This window comes from Macrobrachium rosenbergii, chromosome 54, assembly GCF_040412425.1.
Source record: "Macrobrachium rosenbergii isolate ZJJX-2024 chromosome 54, ASM4041242v1, whole genome shotgun sequence".
Lineage (NCBI taxonomy): Eukaryota > Metazoa > Arthropoda > Malacostraca > Decapoda > Palaemonidae > Macrobrachium > Macrobrachium rosenbergii.
Genome location: NC_089794.1, coordinates 18,273,276 through 18,297,197, shown reverse-complemented (window position 1 = coordinate 18,297,197; position 23,922 = coordinate 18,273,276). Strand labels below are relative to the sequence as shown.

The 23,922-nt window shown below is 35.3% G+C and overlaps 1 protein-coding gene across 6 annotated transcripts in view; it reads right to left on the bottom strand.

The window, feature by feature from the left end:
- Positions 1-8,635: 8,635 nt before the first annotated feature.
- Positions 8,636-23,922, bottom strand: part of LOC136834806 (protein zer-1 homolog) — an 86,787-nt gene continuing 71,500 nt past the window's right edge. For 4 of the 6 annotated variants that reach the window (XM_067097533.1, XM_067097534.1, XM_067097532.1 and 1 more), the window contains 10 exons: positions 22,986-23,135; positions 21,768-21,970; positions 20,603-20,774; positions 20,291-20,455; positions 19,634-19,795; positions 16,674-16,823; positions 15,736-15,890; positions 13,470-13,567; positions 12,315-12,448; positions 8,636-9,830 (listed from right to left, as the gene is read on the bottom strand). In XM_067097533.1, coding sequence (XP_066953634.1) covers positions 9,786-9,830; positions 12,315-12,448; positions 13,470-13,567; positions 15,736-15,890; positions 16,674-16,823; positions 19,634-19,795; positions 20,291-20,455; positions 20,603-20,774; positions 21,768-21,970; positions 22,986-23,135 — 1,434 coding nt within the window. In that variant the 3' untranslated portion in view covers positions 8,636-9,785. Of the gene's footprint in view, positions 9,831-12,314; positions 12,449-13,469; positions 13,568-15,735; positions 15,891-16,673; positions 16,824-19,633; positions 19,796-20,290; positions 20,459-20,602; positions 20,775-21,767; positions 21,971-22,985; positions 23,136-23,922 lie in introns of all 6 variants that reach the window. The other 2 variants (XM_067097531.1, XM_067097530.1) reach the window with 1 other exon arrangement.

Here is a 23,922-nt window from a genome sequence, read left to right as displayed (position 1 = left end):
AGTGTGTGCGAAAGGGGTCCCTGGGACCACTTGGGCTGTGCCTTAGGCTTCCCCTTCTTCCACTGTGGCTGGTTTGGAATGGAGTCCAGGGAAGGGTAGAGGAAGACTAGGGAGAGAGCTGCCAGTGCTTCCACCTTTTTCCTTTGCCAGACACAGTTGCCTTATATACCAAACGGCTGGTCTAGGCAGGAACTGAAGAATTTTCTGAAGCACCAGGAATGACATTATCTGCTGCTGGAAGAAGCACCACTACAAGATATCCCCTTCCTTAGCCAAGAAAGCAGAAGACACATCTTGGACTGTACCAGAGGATTCTGGTGTTGAAGCCCTTTTCTCCTTGGCTAGGTTGTTCAAGAAGGCAGCAAAATGTTTTAGATATTAAGGGAAGGCCATATCTCCCTGAGACACTGCAGCAATGACACTTCTGTGCAAAACAGGAGCATCAGACTCGAAATCAAAATTACTGGAGGGTGACTGGGCTGGTGATGGAGCACCACCATCAAAAGCAGCTGTTCTTGGGCGAGAATTCATGAGCAGGTTTAGGTTTAGGCCTAGTGTTACTCCTTTTGGGAGAAATGCAGAGGGAAGAGAGAGAGAGAGAGAAAAGGGAGTAAGGAGGAGCACTAGAGAAGCTCACTGGTGTCACCTGGGAGTATTTCCTCCTGATGAATCCAGCAAATGCCTCTTGCCCTTCCTACTCTTCCCACACAAAGTCCACTGAGGTGGGTCCCATTTTAAAAATTCCTTGCAAGGGGACGCCCTTGAATGAACAAGCCGTTCCCTGCAAGCACATACAGTATAAGGGTTTGTTGCTGCAAGCAACATGAACTGCCCAAAACGGTAGACCATATCCCTCAAAACAAACACAACAAAAAGTGGTGGAAATACTCATCCACTTCCAAGCTTTCAACCAGTCAGTCGGGAAGTGCACCAACACGTCTGATGGCAGCGGAAAAAAAAGTGAAGGTATCAGTTGGTGAGTTTCCACCTGTTAACCATCTGGTTAACTACCTTGCACCTAGTTTCGACTGGTTTCCGGCTCACACTGAAAGATACTCCTGTACAAGGTGATGGTTATTCCTGTAGAGGCAAACATAACTTGAGAATAGAAGTGGTGATGGAACAGATAAGACAAAGCTGAAGCACTCATGAAACTAAATGTTTAAACCACTGGATGAATCACTAGGCTCAGGGTGTCTTGCCAGACAGTGGGTAATGAATGGATTATGAGGTAGAGTATTTGTCCTTAAAACAAGTAGCAGATGATAAGGCTGGGTAAAACGCATGTAAAGCTAAGACTTACAAAAAAGCTGGATATTTTAGCTGTAAATATCTCAAGACCAAGCTATTGTGAGTTGAAGTCTGCCATAAACTATTAGAACTCACCATCCAGGGGACCAGGCTGCAATCTACATTGTTATAAATGTAGGCTACAAATGACCACACGAGTGACATCTGAAATAATTAGTTCTGAAGTACCTCTTAACCTAGGCTGACTACACTACTAAGGACAGTTGAAAGGAAAAACAGACAAAATATTAACACATTTCCTTAACCTGTCCATAGGGACTCTACTAACAAAAAAGACATTAATGATTGCTGGACAAATGACCATTGATACAGTAAATTAAAACTTTTGAATACTTACAATTATTTACAACTGTCTCATTATATTAATAGCTACAATGTATGAACAATGATATATCAATTAAGTGAGGGCAAATACAAAAACCACTTACTAGTAAAAACCTTTATGTTTAAAATCAATATCACAAACTACTGCATGAAATTCAAATTGAAGGAGCAACTACTATAGTGCCTCCAGGCCATCCATCCTCTTACGAGCAGAAATGCATTTTATGATTCGTTCCATAAAGAGCTGCTTTACAATCCATACCTTAATCAGTGGGTACACTGCATATTCTAGTACATAATAAAACATTAGTGTTGATTTTCACTATACAATATTTACAATCAAACTAAGCTCTTGTCATTTTGAAAGTACAGTGGTTGAAGTATTCGTATGAGCAACTATAATAATGTAAATCTGGGAGAAATGTAACGGAAATTAAGGGAAAAGCTCATTTACAACAAAATTTTTCCTTTTTCCCACTCCTCAACTCACATTTCTAACATGTAGGACATATTCAAATGAGGGGGCCCAACATTACGGCAAAACAGACTGAAATTAGTTTAAGTAAAAGCCAAGAGGATGATGATCACTTATTATGAATCAACTCACTTCTTTAGTCACAAAACATAATGCATTTCTTTTAGCAATCAAACTGAAAAATAAAATGACAAATTACACAAATATGAACTGGAATACAAAATTTGCTAATATTAAAAAGTACTTTACTCTTGTGAAGTTACTTATTAAATTTCTTTCCAGGCAGTTTGCTCTTCTTTCCAGGCAGTTTGCTCTACAACATGTGAAGCTTCCAGTTTTCAAATTCCAGAAGAGCTTTGCCACACAAAAAAGGTTCTGAAGCAACCTGAATTCTGTTGATCTAATGACCAACTTGGTTTCAGCATTTCTTGGTGTTATTTCAGTGCATAGCAAAAAATGTGTAGCCTTCAGCCCAACCGCTAAAGGCAGTTTCAGAAACACTGAAACATATCAGTTCACATAACTACTCTGTATTCATAGTAGCAGTGTAGTGGTTTCCTATCCTAATTATTAATGTGTAACCTGCAATAACCATACAATTTTTACATTTTGATGCATGCTTATAAAGATGTCTAAATCTTCGTTTATGACTTGCAAACTTCACTTAAGGAACAAACTTCTAGCAATTTAGTCATACTGTCTCTATGCTTATGTGATTGCCGAACAACTGCAATGATATGCAATTTCCAAAGTAGGTAACACTGGTGCATTTCAACTGTCACAATATGTAAACTGTGCTTTTCATTACAGCAAGAGCACTGCCTTTCCGAGCAGTAAGCAGATAAGAGGAACTTGAAGTCAAAATGTACTTCATGTTTTGGCCAGAAACCTGCTAAACATGCTGGTAAAAGGACATCAGTGGTGTCAATTTATCCACAGCTAAAGAAAAAACATGCTGAGAAGTATAATCCTATATACAATATTTACAAGATTACACATTTGTGAGGAAATTTGTCCCTGACATTACATGTGCTGTTACGTAAAATAATAATTTAATGATAATTAAGAGCAGCAGCAAAAAATATGTATACCCCAGCTCTGTTTCACAATCCATAACGCCACTGCAGTAAGCACTGCGAGTCGTGACTTCCTTATTTCTCAAACTATAATTGGCTATATTGTTTTATACAAAGAACAATTTTACGATACAACTATAAGAACAAGCCGGAATAAATTAGATGTAGTGTAAAACGGTAGGTGGAATTTCATCTCATTAATTACCTGAATTTCAAGAAAATGCTCAAAATCTTACATATTACTAGATTCTTACCTCTTTACGGCAAGTCATTTCCTGGATTATCATCAGTAATCAACACTTTAAACGCTGTGTCCCAGTATTACTTGGGGGCACAGTTTGCAATGGGGTTTGCATTTTTGCTACCCTTTACAAAAGGAAAAATTAATATATGCAACTTGATATTTCCAAAGGAAAACTCCTTCAATATGGTGCTCTAGTTCAAGGTTACAGAATGATATTTTAAGATGATTAACAAGTAGTTCAATTAAGAAAAAATGCTTCACAAAGCAAAAATGACACATTTTTAAATTAATTTGTATTTTTCCTATCATATAAACCTTCAGTCTTTACATATGGGATTTACTTTCAGCGTAAGCTGGAACCAGCCTTGAAAACTGAAACAAGGTGATAATTGGTAGCTGGCTACTGTTGATTTCAGAACAGATATCTCATATAATTTGGCTCACTGCTAGAAGTTCTGAGTTGAAAACTAGGTCCTTCCAGAAATTAGAAAAAATGCTGCGGATAAGAAACAAAACTCCCAAATTGTTTAAACTTAGCTTTTGCCTATGCAAGATATCATGAAAGAATTGCTCTTCCGGGAGAGTTAGCTTTCTTTCTACCAAAATATCTCAAATATTCACTTGCACTGTCAGAAACTTGGGTTAAGTTCAGTATAAAAAAAAAAAAAAAGGTTCTGCTATTCAGCAAGAGGACCACTTTCTAAAATACTCTCATGAATAAAGAACATAATTATTATTGACACACATCTGAGTTACTGAGAGAAGGGTCTGCAAACATTTACCCTGTTGGCTTAACTTGGTGATACTGCTTCTATAGTGGGTAAAACGTGCCCTGCATGGAAAAATACTAAGCTTTTCCCCTTTAAAACACTTCAAGCATGGACTTGGGAGCTAGTTTCATCCTACAGTAATAAGTTTTTGGTTTTGTGAGTGGAGATTGATTGGCCATGCAACTGATGCCCTCATCTTGGTCAGTTCTAAGACAGACAAAAGTATGGGGATGGGGAAAAAGAAAAGTCTGGCTTAACCCCAAGGGAAGTGATAATCCTGCCTACCAATAGGATGGAAGATTGTATGAACCAGGGAATACAGAAGCAATAAACAAATGCATGTTGGTATCCGTAAGGCAATATCTTTCATGTTCATGGTGTTTTCCAAGAAACTGAAAATCTAAGTTTGGGTTACATGAATTAAGCATAAACCTACACATTCATTAGTGTTAACAGACTGAGAAGTTAAAAAAGTAGTCATTTATAAGGTCACAAACAAATGATGGATATATTAGATGTCACTCAAACAAAAATAAAAAGCAAAACAGAATACATTGCACATTGCAAGTTGATTATGATTTCCATTTAAAACATTTCAAACTAGTCCAGAGGCATCACGAAAGAATAAAATCAAAACACATGATAATATTGCAACGACATTAATACATTTACCCTTCCTTTTCCTTTGAAACAAAACAGTAAACACATCAAATTTCTCTAAGAAAATCCATATCTCATGAAAACTATTACAGCAGACCAGCAGGTAACAAATAACTCTCTGAACTACCTTTGAACAAAGAATGAACTGATCCTAGTATTATGTATTGCAGTACAGGTATGTGCTGCTTAACATCCGGGATATGTTCTGGAGAGCACGATGTTAAACAAATTACGCATTCAGCAAACACCACTTAAGGGTACTATTCAGAGCAAATCTGTTACTACATACACACACTTTTCTTTTACAAACTAAATAGCCAAAATGCTGTACAGTACTCTACTTCTCAAAACCTAACAATGTGCAAACTTTAATGAAAACATCTTGAATAAAAAATATACATACTGTACACTGTGATGTGCATTAAGACTGTAGCTACATAGCCTAGGCTTCAAATATGAATGGCAGCTTCATCAACATTTGTGTTTCGTTGTTCTGCAATTTTTAAAAAGTTACTGCATGAAAAATATGAAAATAAAAAATACAATACAATAAAAGTAATGTAACAGATACTGAAATAAACTACCTGAGTCTGCATTCATGCATGGAGAAAGTTAGTACTGTAAACCACACTCTGATGATATGTTGTCATTGTTTATATTCATTAGCTGCTACTTCAGTACTGTATGCCTATATCGCGAGTAATCTCCCACAATGCGCATGTTTTACACTATACATCTTTGAGTAATATGAAATATATAAATTGTATACAGTATAAAGTCCTTCATGACTGGAGCTACATGCTAAAACATTTGCAAATAGTTGTTTTGCATTCATGAAAGGAAATATGTGATAAAAAGAATACTGTAAAAGCAATGTACAGTGTTACTGTACATTTTAGTAGTACATACAGAAAACAATAATTGATGAGATTTACTTGCAAATTATAGCCACATTGACGAAATCATCACCAGCTGTTATATATATATTTCCATATGTATGCCGTCAATACTGTATTTCATATGACTGTATAAAATGTACTTTAAAATATTTTCTTGTTCAACATAAAACGTATGTGGAATGCACATCATGACCGCAGCTACATAGCATATATTTCATATGATTGTATAAACTGTACTTTTTTAAAATACTTTTTCGTTCAACATAAAACATATGTGGAATGCACATCATGACCGCAGCTGCATAGCATACGCACCGCCTGCTGCCTTATCAGCCTCAGATTTTCCAAAATTTGTATATCATTGGAATTTTGATATGGAAACCCAAACAGTATTATATGAAATAAGAAATGATGGAAAAATACTGTATCACAGCATACTATAAGACAGCATCAACAGATGCAGATACATAAGGATGTTTAGTGCAGTCAATGCCTACTGGGGAGTTTAGTGTAACCAGTACTGAAGGAATTTCACCTCTTAGTGCATTAAGTGTTTCAAAACCATACTAAATGCAATTCTTTATGCTATCATTTTATGAAAGAGATTTGTCACGGTTTTATTTTGTTAAAAAAAGTGTCTTGGGTGAATCTGCACCCAAACATAAAAAGTAATGAAATCATGAAGAAAATCCACACTTTTTTTTTGATAATCATACAAAATTTTCATGTTTTAAGTGACTTTATCAAGTGTTTCAAAGTTTTGTTTTCAAGTAAGAAATTGTAAACATATCCTACTTTTACCAATGAAACCAAACTTGATGGTCTACATATTATCCTCAAGGCATGCAAATATTTGTTTCATATAAAATAAGTTATAGAATGAAATGAACTTGTAAACTATTAGAATGCACTAACAATACATTGCCCAAAAATAAAAATTACACACTATACATTTGACATAAAATATAAAAAGCTCATCAAAGATTCACAGCAGTCCAGATCATTCATTTATACCTGATCAACTGACTTAACCAATTAAGTCTTATTTAATGGAATGTACTGAAAGACGAATAATATCATCTCAGTACACCTTTAATTCAATTATAATCTTAGAATATACAGCACTCACTATATATTATTCACATAGTGTTAAAATGGTTAACTGGTCTGGTACACACTAGACCATTCATGCCTTGGCTTACCTTGATGTTTTGTAACTGTCAATTTTGTCAACTACTTCCAAATCTACTTCCCATCCATAGAAAGTCACTTTGATTTGGAGAAAAGATAGCCCTCTGTTTTTATTTTGATCATGCTTAGGTACACAATATCAAGAACCAACTCAATGTTCAATTATACAGATTTGGAGAAAAGGTATCCCTCTCTCTGTATTTATTTAGAGCTTGTGCTTTGGTAAACAATATACAAGAACCAACTTAATGCTCTATTATAAATTTTTAAGACTGAAAATAACTATTTACCATGTGACATGAGTAACACTGAATAAAAGGAGCATATTTTCTGTTCATAGCAACGTGATTATGATTCACATTGAGGCAGAGAAAATGCCTACATCTGTTCTTTAAGATTCCGAGAGAGAGAGCAAGCCTACTTCTCTTTTGTATAATACAATTGATGTTAACTGCTGATACTAGACTACAAAATGTTTTCAATTAAAACAGCTGTTTTACAATACCACCTAAAATCCAATTAACACCATTGTTCAGATTCAATGAAACTGGCTCAATTTGCTTTCTTTTTTATGGACTTTTAAATTAGAAAATTATGCTTACAGGACAACTGCCTGTTTCCCATATGTTTGGCTTAAGAAATCCTGTGGGCCTAAACTAGGCTACCACTGATAACTATTGTCACCGCATAGCAATTTTACTCATAAAATAAAGTCTATCACGCTTTTATTGCACTGACTGAATTTAATTTTTACCTTAGTGGGAGATACTGGAAAGCAGTTAGGCGATCAATAATTTTCAATTTTAGTGTAAGCTTCTGGGACAATAGACATATTATGAATGGACGTTAAGCAGTCCATACCTGTATTCATACAAAAAAAAAAAAAAATACAAGAGCTGTGGTGTAGCAGTGTAACATTATAAAAACATTTTCATAGTGTAAATACCACACACCCATACATACATGTATTACATTTTGTATGAAATTAAGATTGTCATGTACTGTACTGAAAAATATACTGAGAAAATTTCTGTGCTCCTATATTTGTATATTACTGTTCTGTAGATTGTTATACTGTACAGTATTTTAAGTTTTTCAAAGGGCAAGCTAAACTCATTTCAAAGGGGAGAAGACTGAAACAGGTAAATTAAGTCTTCATTTCTGAATATCACAAACGAAAAATGCACTTCTAGTACTATAAAACGTTATAACTATCTCAGAAACTCCTACCTAAATTAAAAAACAGAAAGACTTAATAAACACGTCAAAACCATTCTGTTACATATATTTGCAAATACACTGACATCACAAATCCATCAAATAAAAATTCACCTCTACTTCCTATCCCCCTCATATTGGCATAGGATTTCCTCTCCTGGGCATATCTTGGTATATCATCAACTTAACTGTCATGTAAAACATGAGGTCTTGGTGACTGTGACACATCATATATTTTCCTGTAACTCGTCTGTCAATTTGTTACACTATACACAATGTGGTGCATTAATGCGCATCTCTGAACTTACAAACACTGACCAATTTTTTTATATGGTTTTTCCACTATCTGGAATGGCTTTAAGCTAAAGTTATTTAAAACCCTCAAATACGTATGGATGAAACTTAAGCGAATTCGCCAAGCAATCAAATTACTGATACAAAGAACCCGGTGGTAAAAAAGGTCAAAGTATCAGTGAAATCTATAATTCAAAGTTAAAGGTATAAAGAAAAGTTTCCATCTGGAGTTCATGTATGACATCACAAGTTTAAGCGATTATTGTACAAGATATAGACAAGTGAATGGCACATCTTTCCGAGCAAATATGGTACAAGGGATCAAAGAAGCATTAAACTGTATGCTTGCTCTAATTAGCTTGTGTTTACAGAAGCTGGTCTCTGATAATATAAGCAGAAAAAAAACACAACACTGGATCATATTCATGGAGATGTTTTACAATATATACTGTGCTGATGAAGGTAGGAATACATATTCATAATAAAAAGGCAATTTCCAAAATTCTTTCTTTATATTCTGTGTATAATTGAAGCAGTCACACTTGGTACAGGAAGCTATACCGCAGACTCTACAAACTGCTAAAAAATGATGCGTTAAGGTTACGAGCTAGAGAGCATGATTTCAGTTCCAGCATATATTTTCCCTTAGCTGCAAACTCAAATTGGAAAACTTCCTCATTGAAAACATACATGAGGTCATGCTTGTAATCACTAGAAATGCTCTAGACATTTTTTTCCCACTCAAAAGAAATAACAAACCTATAAATAGAATATGGGTGGAGCTCTAACAAGAAAATAAAAATGCCACACACAGTTAACATGATCCAAAACACCTGAATGCTCTTTACAGATGCATATCCAAATATTCTCCCAGAACAGAATGCTGCTCTTAGACCAACTAAAATGCTCCAGGATACTTTAATGTATAAACACTCTTTTCAGAGATGACAAAAGTTTTGCATAACTTTTTGAACTTGCAGAATTTTGCGCAATTATCACATCTTTCTTTAAGCTGGTAGAGATTATCAAAATATTACAAAAGAGAACTGACCCTTACCTTATAACAACAAGTGGGGGTGATAACTTGGAGTAATGACACTGAGGTAACAGTTAAAAAGACTGAAATAGAATCCAGTTCCTCACAGAAAAGTCTACATCCAAGATGAAATGAATTAACTTGAGTAAGGAAGAAGAAGAATGGTAATATAAATCCACAGCAATTCATAAAATAAATACAAGAGACTTACTCACAAATCCCAACCGACAAAATTCACTAATTACTTATAAACTTAAATCCTTTGGTTGAGCTGTGTAAGTACTGCGCTAACACTCTGTGTCAAGTTCCATGTCGTCTAGTGATCCATTGTCCTGAAACAAAGCCCAAGATATGTAACTAAAACTGTGAACTATGCAGTAACTATTATCTACTAACTAGTCTCCATAAGGAACAGAAATCTCTCTAAACTTAACGTTTTAACCTATTTTCTTTTTAAACATTAAAAACATAACAAAGACCTCAGAGATTTACATGATTCGAACATATGAGGAGAAGGGGTGGGAAGAAATCAGCGAAATGTTACGAAGATGGAATGCAGTTAGTCAGAAGAAAAGTAAACCTGTGAAGTTGCAGAATGAAGATCACTGGGAAGGTCCAGAAAATTGTGGGGAGATAGAGAAAGACAAAGACCTGGACCATACGACTGGTAGAAAGAGCCCAAGATAAAAGTAGGTTATAAAAGACAGTTTACCTTGCATACCATGCTAAAACACGACACATAGATGAGTGTAATGAATTTATTTCATATCTAATCCATAAAACAAAATTCTGATATGTAAACATAAAGATGATGGTAATGAAAAATAAACATCTCCATGCAGACAAACTTAAAATCTCAGCAGGAAATACTCTCACAAGAGGTCCCAGAAAGTAATATGGAAAATAAGTCACCCTCAAAAGACCTACTGTTCTTTACCAAAGAGAAAACTATAGTCATAAAAGAATAAAGTTTCAATAACTGGGGAACAGGATATAGCATTAGATGAGGATTAAGTTGATTGGGGAATACTGATTACCATTATCACTAATTATCCAAAAATAATTTAATGAGACCACTTAGCCACACCTGTAGACTTTTCCACTGCTGGCCATAAAATTTTTGTTTTTAACCCTTAAACGCCGACTGGACGTATCATAAGTTGACTAAAATTGTCTGTCAGGTGACGAGTGGACGTACCGTATGTCGACTACAAAAAATTTCAACCTTCAGTCAACTTTGACTCGACCGAAATAGTCGAAAAACGCAATTGTAAGCTAAAACTCTTACATTCTAGTAATATTAAATCATTTACCTTCATTTTGCAACAAATTGGAAGTCTCTAGCACAATATTTCGATTTATGGTGAATTTTTGAAAAAACTTTTTCCCTACGTCTGCGCGGTAACTCGGCCGAAAATTTCAGAAATTCTTTCGTCATTTTGTCATAATTTTTGCACCATTTTATATTAGCCGTTACATAGAGTTTTATATATGAAAATGTGCACAATTTCATGTAAAATACAACAAAAAACAACCCATGGTTGTAGCTTTTATCAGTTTGGAAATATTTTCATATAAATCACGATAAGTGCCAAAATTTCAACCTTCGGTCAACTTTGACTCGACCAAAATGGTCGAAAAACGCAATTGTAAGCTAAAAAACTTACATTCTAGTAATATTCAATCATTTACCTACATTTTGCAACAAATTGGAAGTCTCTAGCAATATTTCAATTTATGGTGAATTTTTGAAAAAAACTTTTTCCTTACGTCTGCGCGCGGTAACTTGGCCGAACATCTCAGAAATTCTTTCGTCACTTTGTCGTAATGTTTGCACCGTTTTATATTAGTCGTTACATAAAGTTTTACATATGAAAATGTGCGTAATTCCATGTAGAATGCAACAAAAACTAACTCATGGTTGTAACTTTTATCAGTTTTGAAATATTTTCATATAAATCACAATAAATAGAAAAAATTCGACCTTCAGTCAACTTCAACTCAACCGAAATGGTCGAAAACTGCAATTGTAAGCTAAAACACTTACAGTCTAGTAATATTCAATCAATTACCTTCATTTTGCAACAAACGGGAAGTCTCTAGCACAATATTTCGATTTATGGTGGATTTTTAAAAAAAACTTTTTTTTACGTCCGGGCATTACAAATTCATGCATCATTTTGTGATAATATTTTCCCTGTGTTGCTTTGATCGTTTTACAATTTGTTATATACCAAAATCATTGCAATTTAGTGTACAATACAAAGAAAAAAAATAACTCATTAGCTTTAACCGTTTTGCTCACAGCGCGATTTGTATACAATTATATATGAAATTTTTTTTTGCGCTGTCATATATTTCAATATTTATATATGATAATGATACTTTTTTTAATTTCTGATGGTTGCATACTATATTTCAGGCAATGACAAAAAAAGGAGCCATAAATGAACTCTTAATCTTAAAAACTAAGCATGCTGTGATTTTTTTTAAAAACTTTTTTTCCGCTTCGGCGCTAACTCCCAAATGCCACCGGCATACGGTAGACACTTTTGTAAATAGAGGCTCGGCGTTTAAGGGTTAACTGGGAGGTGAAAATTGGAACAAGACAAATTAAAGAAGTTGGACGGCCAAGTGGGAGGAGACCCAAAGAAACGCAAGAGAAAAAAAAAAAAAAGCTTGTGACTAAAGGGACACACCTAAAATCCTTCAGTACTCCCTACTTTGCAATTTGAAAAAATAATACCCAAAAGGAAAAAGGAAAACTGAAATGCAAAACCATAAGAACAAGTACTGTTAAAAAATGCCTATATTACCTTATAGTATTGGCACTGGTAAATAACAATCCTTGCTAAGCTCTGGATTCTCTTGTAGGGTTTTGAAGACTTCAAGAGGGCCTCCAGCAATTGGATACCACCCTCCTCTTCCACTAATGAACAATATTTATCAGCTGCAAAGGAGGAAATGTAAAGAGATCCACTCTATAAATCTACTTTAGAGCAATGCACACTGTTAATTATGATCATTATTATGAAACGTATTTTTATTATTTTGATTATTAAGGAAGAGCATTTTAATCAGACCTTGACTCATTCCTTGCTTCGTATGACTAACCCCAAGGATGTGTGCATAAATGAGATGGAAAATGAAGCAATACTGAGGTATGCAATCTGGGACTGCAAACTATCTCAAGAACATTTATGGTGTCCTGTTCAAGGGACACTGAACTGCAAGCTGTAACCCCCTTACAGAGGGCTCGTATAGAAAAAAATTACTATGCATTAGAAAATAGTATTCTTCTTTGTATACACTGTAAATATTTACTCAGTTGCCTGGGTAATTTTAATGCCATCATTTCCTCAGATTACTATACTCAGTGATGAACAGGAAAGAGGAAAAATGCATAAGCAAACTACAAACTAGGGCAAAACTTGACAAATCATGTATGTTATGTATCTATTTTTTGTTGAATGTTTGTCTATTAAATTTCATTAGAAACATTATTTTCACAAGTTATACAACTGAACATTCAACAACAATCACAATTCTTCAGGGATCAAGAGCAACTTAAGTTAAGTATATCTTAGTTTAACCAGACCACTGAGCTGATTAACAGCTCTCCTAGGGCTGGCCCGAAGGATTAGATTTATTTTTACGTGGCTAAGAACCAATTGGTTACCTAGCAACGGGACCTACAGCTTATTGTGGAATCTGAACCACATTATAGCGAGAAATGAATTTCTGTCACCAGAAACAAATTCCTCTTGTTCTCCACTGGCCGGTCGGAGATGAAAAACTATCTTAAATGAAATCAGGCAGCTAGTTAACAAAGACTGAGTTTCTACAAATACATTCTTAAATAATTCCTTCCTTGTCCTGGTGTTGAAAAATGAATTGACTTGGTTGTGAGCTAAGTGTACCACAACTAGAGATATTTTCCCTGTTAAAAATTAATACTGCACAAGACTTACGATAGACTCTTGTAAGATTTGCAAGCGCCCAAGCTGCCCAATGTTGACACTGTGGTGTATGGTACACTTCCAGAAGCCTCAGGATTGGCTCAAAGGATCTGTGGAAACACCAAACCATTATTTTAGAGCTAATAAAATTACTACTATATTTTTCAAATAAGTTAATTACTACTATATTTTTCAAATAAGTTAAAGACATAGATTGGACTAATTTACAGAGAATATGTTGCATGAAATCAAATCTGATTTATTAAAGGAAAAATTCATCCAGAAACCTATGAAATGTAACTACACCTTATAAACTTAAATGGAACTGGATATCAACTGCCAATGTATTAATAGCATAGAAGTATTTTTTATTTTAAAGTAAATTTTTTCATACAAATCTACTACACTTGTCATATGTGCACCTGTGGTCGACATCCCAGATGTATTTCCTTCACAGCGAAAATGGTAGCAAACAAGCATGTGCATACAAGTAAGCTGACAAATGCCAACTGTTCTCCAGGTGAACCAACAATCAGGTGTCACTTATGTGTGATGTGGAAGACTGCAAGGGAAGTGGGGATGGACGGAAGGTGCTTGGTATTGTAAAGTAGTGGGTTTGTACAAAAAAATTCGTTTTTGATTTTTAAAATGACATCTGTTAAGTTATCAACCCACAACTCATAATAGAAAGTCATAATTCATGAGGGATGGCTCAGTTGCAACAGAGGCCCAAACCACTGGTGACTCTCGGAGTCCCTGGAGTTGAGAGAGCAACACAGGGTTCATGGCTCTAGCAGTAAATCATCAACTTGTCTTAGTCTTAACAGAAACTTTGCAATAAGTAGATTTTCATGAACAGTATATGCCTGTTGTTCCTACAGATTAAGAAGGCCTTATGCATTCATGGCCTACTAAACTTTTTTATTTCTTGTTACATTTGTAGCCAACGTGACTCATAAATTAGTCTTATATATGACTGCAAAACTCCAAAGAATTTTCAACTTAACTGCAGATGAAACAACTGTAAATATTGAAATATGCAAATTCAAAGGAGCAGAGTACACAGACTCTGGAAATAATAGTAACAGTTCCTTAACTTCCCAAAAGTAATCAGTTTCCAAAAGCTAGTCTACTCTTCCCTCAGGAATCCACCAATTTAATGGACTGACTTGTTTTCTATTGTTTATTTTAATAGCTTTAAAGTACAGCCTACGATAAGCCTAGGCCATAAAGCCACTTATCATAGCCTAAGCAATAAACTTTTCAATGAGCCAATCATTAATCTAGCCTAGCATAGCCTCAATACAATATTTTTCACTTGAGTGCATTACACAGTTTTCTGCACCTATTTTGGATCTACAAATACTTCGAGAGAAATCATTGTGCAATTATAGGTACCTGTATAACAAGTAAGGGAAGGAAAATGCCTAGTTTGTGAAAAATCAAATGGGTGCTAGCTATCAAATTAACAAGTGCCAACTACCTGAACCAGTCGACCTGTCAATTTATCAGTACCATATAAAAAACTAAGAAAAATTGCTACAAATAATCCTAAATGGAGAAAAATCACTGTTTGTCTTTCTCTTGGCATAAAATACAATTCTGCCTGTGTTACCACCCAAAGAAAAATTTGACTGTAAGTAACCCTAAATAAAGAAAAAGTGCCAGATGTCATTCTCTAGGCATTTAACAGCACAGAAAAAGCTGAAAATAAAATGGACAAAAGGATGAACTGAAAACCTAAAGTGAATAACAAAGGAGCAAAAACTTAAAAAGGCAATACTAAACAATCTCTAATATCTGGGGATTTAAGTACTCAAAGGCATAAATTAATAATGCATTATAAGGATTGATGGCTGATGCCCCATGGAACTTTGCATGAGAAACTTACCAGACACTATTCAAATAATCTTTGTTTGGAAATAAATAAAATTTAAAATATTCTCACAAAAAGCATCCATAAAACTAAAGCCACATGCTTTTTTACATATGAGTATTAAAGATGGATTTTCTCCAAATTAAGGCTGATCAATTCCACAGATTTGTTGGTCAACATATCAATAAGAGTTTGTTACTTCAAAACCTTAACCACTCCATCTGTTTATAAATCTTGTCTACAAGAGTTTCACTTAAATGTACAGGTAATAGTTTGATCTTGACAGAATCAAGCAAGATCTACCTAACCATTTTTACAGCGCTTCCAAGTACAGTACTTTACATCTGGATTTTCTTAAAAATGAATCAAATGCAGAAATAAATCTCTTGAGCACTGACAAACCTGTAATTAATGTTTCTCTTGGACTTCAAATCCCATCTCTCAATAGCTGCAACCATCCTCTCTAACACTTCAGCTCTCGTGGGCTTTTTTATAGTCCAGGATTCAACTCCGCCACTTGCAATGTGTGATAAAACCCCTGCTGCATTGTAACTAACCTGTAAAACAGAATGGTTTAGTTAAACCCAAACTACACCACTCTCAATGAAGAACCTGCAAGTAAAGCAAACTACTTCAACTGATACAAACAAGATTTTATACAAAGCTGTGTTGCCTAAACAAAATAACACGCAGTCAAATTATTTATTCCTCTAAAAAATCCTTGCCTAGTTATTATGGTAAAAATTTACAGAGAAAATGTATCATTATCAATAAAGAAAATGTATCATTATCATAGTCCCGTCAAACACTGTGCTTGCAGCCATAGCTTATTTAGGTTGGAATAACATGCACATTACCCACGTCATGGCAAGCGTAAACACATCACTCTTCAAGAACTACCTTTTACCATTTTTCAGGTATCAATAATGTCATTTATCCAAACACATGAAACACCAATACATAGACAATATTCATCCCTCTTCTTCAAGAATCATAAACTTCTGGGATCCTTTTAACAAAGCTGTTTGAACTCACTACACAAATTCTCAGTTAACAATCATCTTGCAAAGTCTTTTCTTGTTACATAAAAGACTGAATATAGACATTCCTAATCACCCTTGAACACACAATCACAATGAAATTTACTTCACCACAATCTTCCAAATTTGAACTTTCTGGGGATTTGCAAGAAAATTTACCCAAAGCAATAAACTCGTATGTCCTCAATTCCCTAATGTTTTCAGACATGGAGTGCTTTATAATTCTATTACACTTGGAATATAGTATGAAAAACTATCTAAAATTAAGCACTGTGAAGATTCACTAAAATTATACTTTACCTCGATACCATCTGAATTTGAGTCTAGAAGGTCAGCAAAAGTAGTCATAAGCTCAGGAGTCATGAGGCGTGGCCTCAATTCCTTAACTTCAGCTACGTTGCCGAGAAGGCCCATCATATTCCGTAGCAACTCGTGCTTATCTGGGAATTCCTGGAAAATATGGGTTAAATCCAAAAATGAATCATGGTATGAAAATGAAATTATATCTATGAAAATTCTCTTGATTTGAAAATAAAAAATATTTGGAGTCAGGCTACAGGACAGAGTGAGAAATTATATCATATGGGAAATTCATAAGTGAAATTATGGAAGTTCCTCATGTAGATGAGTTAAGGAGAGGGAGATACCTAAAGATACAAAGGTATGCTCTTATACATACAATGCACCTTCATGCTCCCAAAAACTCAAACCCAGGATTTAAAAATGAAAGACAGTGAGGAAAGCTACTCTCTAAACTGGTTCAGGAAAAGACTGTCCCAACCACATATAGAGAACTAAGAGCTTTGCAATTCTTAAAAGAAAACTTACATCTCTCAAATAAAGAGAGGGAAAAACTTAATTACACCTCCATTGCGCTGTGTTAACTACATCTAAACAAAAATTCCTGATAAAATTAATGATGTACTCACTGTATCCGACATGAATTTTATCCTTAGGTAAAAGTATAAAATCAGGGTTGTTTCTCATGACCTGACTTAACCAGGCAACAAACAAAAAGGGTATAGCATTCTTGAACATGGGAATGTTCGGCCTCCTAACACCACAATACTGTATAAATGTTTAACCTCACCTCTGAAAGGTTTGAATCTTTCTAAGTAAATTCTAATTGTTCTCACAAGGCACAAGAGAGCTTTGTCATTTCTCACTAATAAAGCCAAGCCCAAGATTTTAACAACTCTAGGTAGTGATTTTGCCTTAAATTCATTCCTAACTCTTAACCAGGGAAGAAAAATAACAGCATCCCAATTACTGAACAAGGCTTGGAGTTCACTCACCCTCTTCGCAGCAGCCAGCACTACCAAAAATGAGAACTTTCATTGTTAAGCGCTTTAAACAAGCCTTTTTTTTAAGGTCTGAAAGGCTCCACATATAAAAACTTTAAGACCACATCCCAAGTTCCAAGAAAGAGGTTGACACGACATCTCAGGGATTTCATTCTCTAAAGATCTGGTGACTTTCTTGAGATCCAGATCATTAGCAATGTCTAGCTGGTTTCTTGTAATACAAAAGAGAGCATCAACCTACAGTATACTGGTTAATAACCTGGATGGACAGATTTTTTTGCATGTCTATGGAAACAGAAAACTTAACTACATTCTTTACAGAGGTATAGGTGCAGAAAATCCCTTTAGACAAACACCATGATTAGTAGAGTGCCCGATGCTGCTGATTTAACTTAATGGTTGAGTGTCTTCTTGACTCAGAGACACTCTTGAAAAGCCTTGAGCTCACAGGAGACAGTTGATAAGTCCCCAAAGAGTTAGCTGAACCACGTGAAGGTTTTGGTGGAATCTCACAAGGTGTAGTTGTTTGGTTGTTTGAGATCTCTCTTGCAGGAAAGGGTTCAAGGGAGATCTTTGGCTAAGGGAAGCAGATCTGGAAACTATTTATTTTGCAGCCAGCACGGAGCCACATGGGTCATTTTGGTGTTCAGAGATTCCCCCAAGTTTGTTCAGTATCTTTATTAAAATACCAAACAAATATGTATACACATCCAGAACCAACCATTCTTGAAGAAAGGCTTCTACTGCCCAAGCCCGAGGGTCCTGGAAAGGGGAACAGTGAACTGGCAGCTTGTTCTGGGTCATCGCAAAGAGGTCTATATTCGGAGCTGCCAGAAGTCTCCACATAGTCTGACAGATGTGTAGGTTCAGGCACCAATTTGTCGGTAGCATCTGGTCCTTTCTGGTCTGTTAGAATACTGTTCCTTCCTGGAACAAATTGAGGAAGCAGAACAATATTCCTGGCTTCTGTCCACAGAAGCAGGTTCTCTGCTAAATGAAACATCAAAGGGGACGCTGTTCCACCATGTTTCCTGATCTACACGAAGTTAAAATAAAAAAACATCCTGTTTGAGTTTATCAATTCTTCTTTCCTCAACTGAATGAGAACAGTTTTTTTCATTACCTCATCCAACCACTCAAACATTCCTCACACTTCAGGTTGAAATCACATTCCCTGCCCCTACAGCCAGTACAAACAGTATGACTCACAATCCCTGCCCTATAGCCAGTACCAACAGTATGACTAAAGTTTTGCTAAATACTTCCTATTAACACTAAATTCATTTTGGCAGAACCTAATATCTTATTTTTACTGCTTCCTGCAGAGGACATTCTAAAGAAAAGAAAATGAGGTCACAACACAGCCAAAATATTCTACGAATGCATAGATGCACTGGCCTTCAAGGTAGCAAGGAGACTTCTGACTAGAATGAAAGCATTTTACACACACCAGCCTTCAAGAGGGCTAGATGAATTCCAACTGAAACAGAAACATTCAACACACACCTGGTGAAGAATACATGAACTAGAAAGTCTATCTGGGTCAGCCAAGTGTTCTTTCCCCGCTTTCTTTTTGAATGCTGATCGCACCTACAGCACTGACATGTAAGCTAACTTTAACAGTAGGTAAGATTCAGGCCAAACAAATCAATTTAAGGAGATATTTGCTTTCTGTTTCACTTTTCATCCTTTCTCTGTTTCTTCCTAATTGGATGTCTCGTCTTTATTTTATGATATTACTAACTCTCATTTTAGCCTCCATTATGGACTTCGAGTCTGACTAATAATAATAATAATAATAATAATAATAATAATAATAACAATAATAATAATAATAATAATAACAATAATAATAATAATAATTCTTATAATAATAATAATAATAATAAATAATAATAATAATAATAATTCTAAGTTTAAATTGACTTTCAAGACAATGAAATATCCTTTCCTTACCTTAAGACACTTTTGGAAGTAGGTCATGCCCTGGCCATCTAGAAAACGCTGGCAATTAATGGGAGTTTCATCAGTCACATTCCACATTGCCGACCATGCTATTTCAAGCACATCATCATGCAACTGTCGTTGCAGGCGATCACTTATTAACTTCAACATTGTCTGTTGAAATAACATCTCATTAGGGTCCTCTCAATTTTTAATTAAATGATTATATGAATGAATAAATGAACCAATGGCTACACTGAGCACTACTGCTTGTGGTGTGTACTAGGGTTAATCAACTAACAGACCTCTTATCCTCTACCTCTATTCAAACATCAAAGCCCTCTCTGACTGTCTGCCTCCACAGCCTTTAATCTTGAGCACTTCTTTCCATCATTCACTTTGCTCTGATAGAGACCACACTCTCTGATCAGTCTTAGTGCTGAACAGCCAACAAAAACTGCCACTCTCCTAAGATCTTGTTTAGTGTATACTTTAAAGGTCTCAATGATGGTAGCTGTCTGGATGAGGGAAAAAGGCTATTTGAATCTGCTATACTAAGTTGTATGCACACCTTGAGAAGCAATGTTTAATGGAGCCACTCATTCATTCTTACAGAAGTAAAATTACAAAGACTCTTATACATTAACATTCATATTCAGTTCTCCTTACCTCAATAGCACCAAGGTCCCCAACTAGCTCCTTCTGCTCTCCGTCAACCTGACACGCCAAGGAATTTAAGAGATAGATGGCAATGCGCCGAACGAAATCGTCACCATCACCTCTCCCTCGAATCAATCTCAGAAGCAGCTTAACTAAGCGACGATACTCAAACAACTGCTTAAAGGCAGGGAAAAAAAATAAATGACTTTACTGCATAAAAAATTATAATGACATCAAAAGTATCAACATGGTGTACAGATTTATTCAACTTCCTCACCCCCTGTGAGAAAGAAAAGAACTAGTGATATTAACTTGACTCACCACATGCTGGGGTATCTTAAACTGACAGAGCGTGAGGCAGCCGTTACGCATCATTGTCGAGTCATCTATATGAGTTTCCATAGCATCGAGCAAAACTGTTATCATCTTCTGTCGGGCTCGTACACTTAAGCTATTCTTCTCCTCACTCTTTGCTATGTAGAACAGTGATGCGCTGTAAATACAACAGCCTCATACATTATTTGGAAAGACATGCCAATGCTAACTAAAAGCCAACACATATTACAATAAGCCTCAAGTTATTTTGTATTACAGACCACAGTATACTATAATATTTGCAACAAAATTCTCAAAGTTAATAAAAACATACATTTATGAGAAATGTATTCTGAAAAATCTAAAATATGAACACCACAGGAATCATTTACTAAATCTGTAATGGTTTTATAAAAGTTAAATTTAAAAGTAAAACATAATTAACTTTTCCATGCCACTCATGTGTCAAGGCATAACTAAGATACTTCAACCCACAGCAAAAAAAACAGATCTGCTCCTCACAGGCCCTTAACATCTGACAAAGAAAGAAGGTTAGAGCATCCATTCAGAGTAGCATCCCAGGGTGTCCTTTGACAAAGTGTGCACAGTATTTGTTGACTCTCTAACCCACTCTTGACTGTACGCCATAAAACAGAAATTGTGTAGAATATTTGTGTGGTGAAAATTATTGTCACTGTAAAGGTAACTGTGGTCGGGGAAGAGAAATAGTGGCCTGGTAAGTTTCACAGCAAGAGCAAGAATCTAACTTGCATCTGAGCTGGGTTACAAAACACAATACTGTACCAACCTAATCCGGCAGCCAAAAATTTCTGCCAAACACTGACCATATAGTTTATGTGCTTCAAAATCTATAGAAAAAAAAAAAAAATAGCAAGAAGCAAAGACAACTACCAATGAACAATACTTCATCAACACTACCATGAATTTACTTGAATTTTCCAAAGCTATGCAATCTGGTTCACTGGAATTCAAATGTTTACCCCAGCAGAGAAAACCATAGTATTAAAATACTATAACAGAACCCAAAAGTTTAAGTAAGAAATTATTATATGAAAACTCACCAATTTCTTATTACTACAGACAGAACTCCCTAATGACTAGGCAGGTGACTCATGAGAAGCTAGAGAATAAATAAGTTCATCCCACTCACCTTCCAGATATTTGGATGTGTTTCTCATGCCTATGTCTTATCATAGAAAGAAGAATTAGGTTTAAAGCTCTGGGCTGATCGTTACACGTCTCAAATCTGAATATATGAAAGAGCTCATTCAAGGCTTTGACGAGGACCTCAGGTCTATCAAGGTAAGCAGCAGTTGCTGCCAAAATCTGCTCTTCGTTTGCTTCGCCCGTCACCTGGAATGTTACGAGATAATGAGTAACCTACATAGACGAAAAGAAACTCAAACAAAAACTCAGTAAGGACCAAGTTTTCAAGTACACAGACACCACCCTACTTACAAACAAGTTACGCTCCGGATGGCCGTTTGTTGAACTGTTTGTAAGTTGGCTACTGTCCTCTTTATGCCTTTTTAAATACAGTATGATATAAAATCAATACAGTACTGTACGTCTTTTCATCCCAAAACATACACTGTACATACATTACTGTATGTGCATAGTAGGTGTGCAAAACATAATTTGAACTTCTGGGTGGCAACGGGGAGCGCTCTGAACAATTTTAATTTACGATCCCGTGTGTTTGTATCTCTGAATGTTTGTAAGTAGGGTGGTGTCTGTACTTTACTGTACTTGAACATAAATACAAAAATACAGGACACAATAATGTTCAGTGAATATAACTATGTCTAATTGTTGTCAATGAGATGAAGATGCACTTGGCAAACTAGTAAGGATAGTATGCTATATGTATTTTCTGAATAAAATCACTGTATTTAAAATAATTACCAAAAAATCAAATTTGATTTAATAACACTGATATCTTCCTTAAATGTTGATCTTAATAATACTGTTAATGAGCAAAGAGATTACAAAGTAACACATTTTTTAGTCTACATTAAACACCAAGTACCCAAGTCAACAGTCTAAACTTTATTTCAGATTTACCTTTTTAACAATCATTTGGTATATTTGCTCTAGTCATAGTTTATGCACATTTGGCTGCTTTATCAGCATCTTCATTTTCTTTGAAGCCTACAAGCTCAAGGACTCAGCATAATCCAAGTTATATTGGCTTTACAATTTATGGAATGAATAACAATATTTGAATTCTCAATATCGAGGGTATTTCATACATACTCAATGTACGTCTGTTAAAAAATTAAAATGCTCATGCAAAAGATTTAACATATCAAAATTGAAATAAGAATAAAAAAAAATATTGCAGATCAGAAGACCCAATATCACTTACCACTTTTGCAGGGATGTGATTTCTATGGCATGCATCATAAGCTGTGTTATATAAGCCTAGAAACTCGAAAGGGTTATTTGTTCGGCTCTTCAATCCGGGTATGTCACACAAGTCTTCTGTGTCCATTATACCATTGAATTCCTTAGGTTTCTGTGGAGAAAAGGGATTGCAAAAGAGGAAACTGAATTCAGCAAACACTCTAACCATTTTTATATTATAAAGAATTGCCTGTAATTAAACCAATGCTTCGAGGGTTTCATTCCTGACTGATGGATGGAAACTGCAAAAATGAAGTTGAAGGAATTTGACAGTTTGGAATACAGCAAGGAAATTATTCTTTTAACTGTAATGAAGTTTGACAAGGCCACTGAGCACCATATCTTCACTCTCAGGCAGCTTGTCAAAAAGGATTAATCATCACATGAAAGGTGTAATGACAGCAAGACAAAATCAAAGAAATTGTACAATTAGGTCAGATGAGGCCAAAACAGTAAAAGGCAGAAAGTGATGCAGATAAGGGTAAAGGGAATGGCTTAGGCAACCTTTGTATCATTAAAGTGAGTTGCACAAAGCACTATGTAAAAAATATTACCCTTAAAAATCAATATAACAGCAAATAGAGGGACAATGTAAAAGCTGATAGATGGATATTAAAAAGGCAGTGGGTACCAGAAAGACACAATGAGCTAGTTATGTTAGAGTACCATAAGAAACAGTCTTGGGTTACAGTGTATCAGAAAAACTTAAGACAAGCACTGATGTTGATCTTGAGTCTTTGCAATTTATCATAATAATGGCAGCAGCTGCAAAGGGAGGAAGAAATTTGTACAAATGTTTAAAAAGTGGAAGAGTGGAGTGAAGAGGACAGGTCTGAAAATCAACACATATAAAATAAAGCTTAAAATGATTGGAAAGGAAGCCAAGGAAAAAGTAGGCA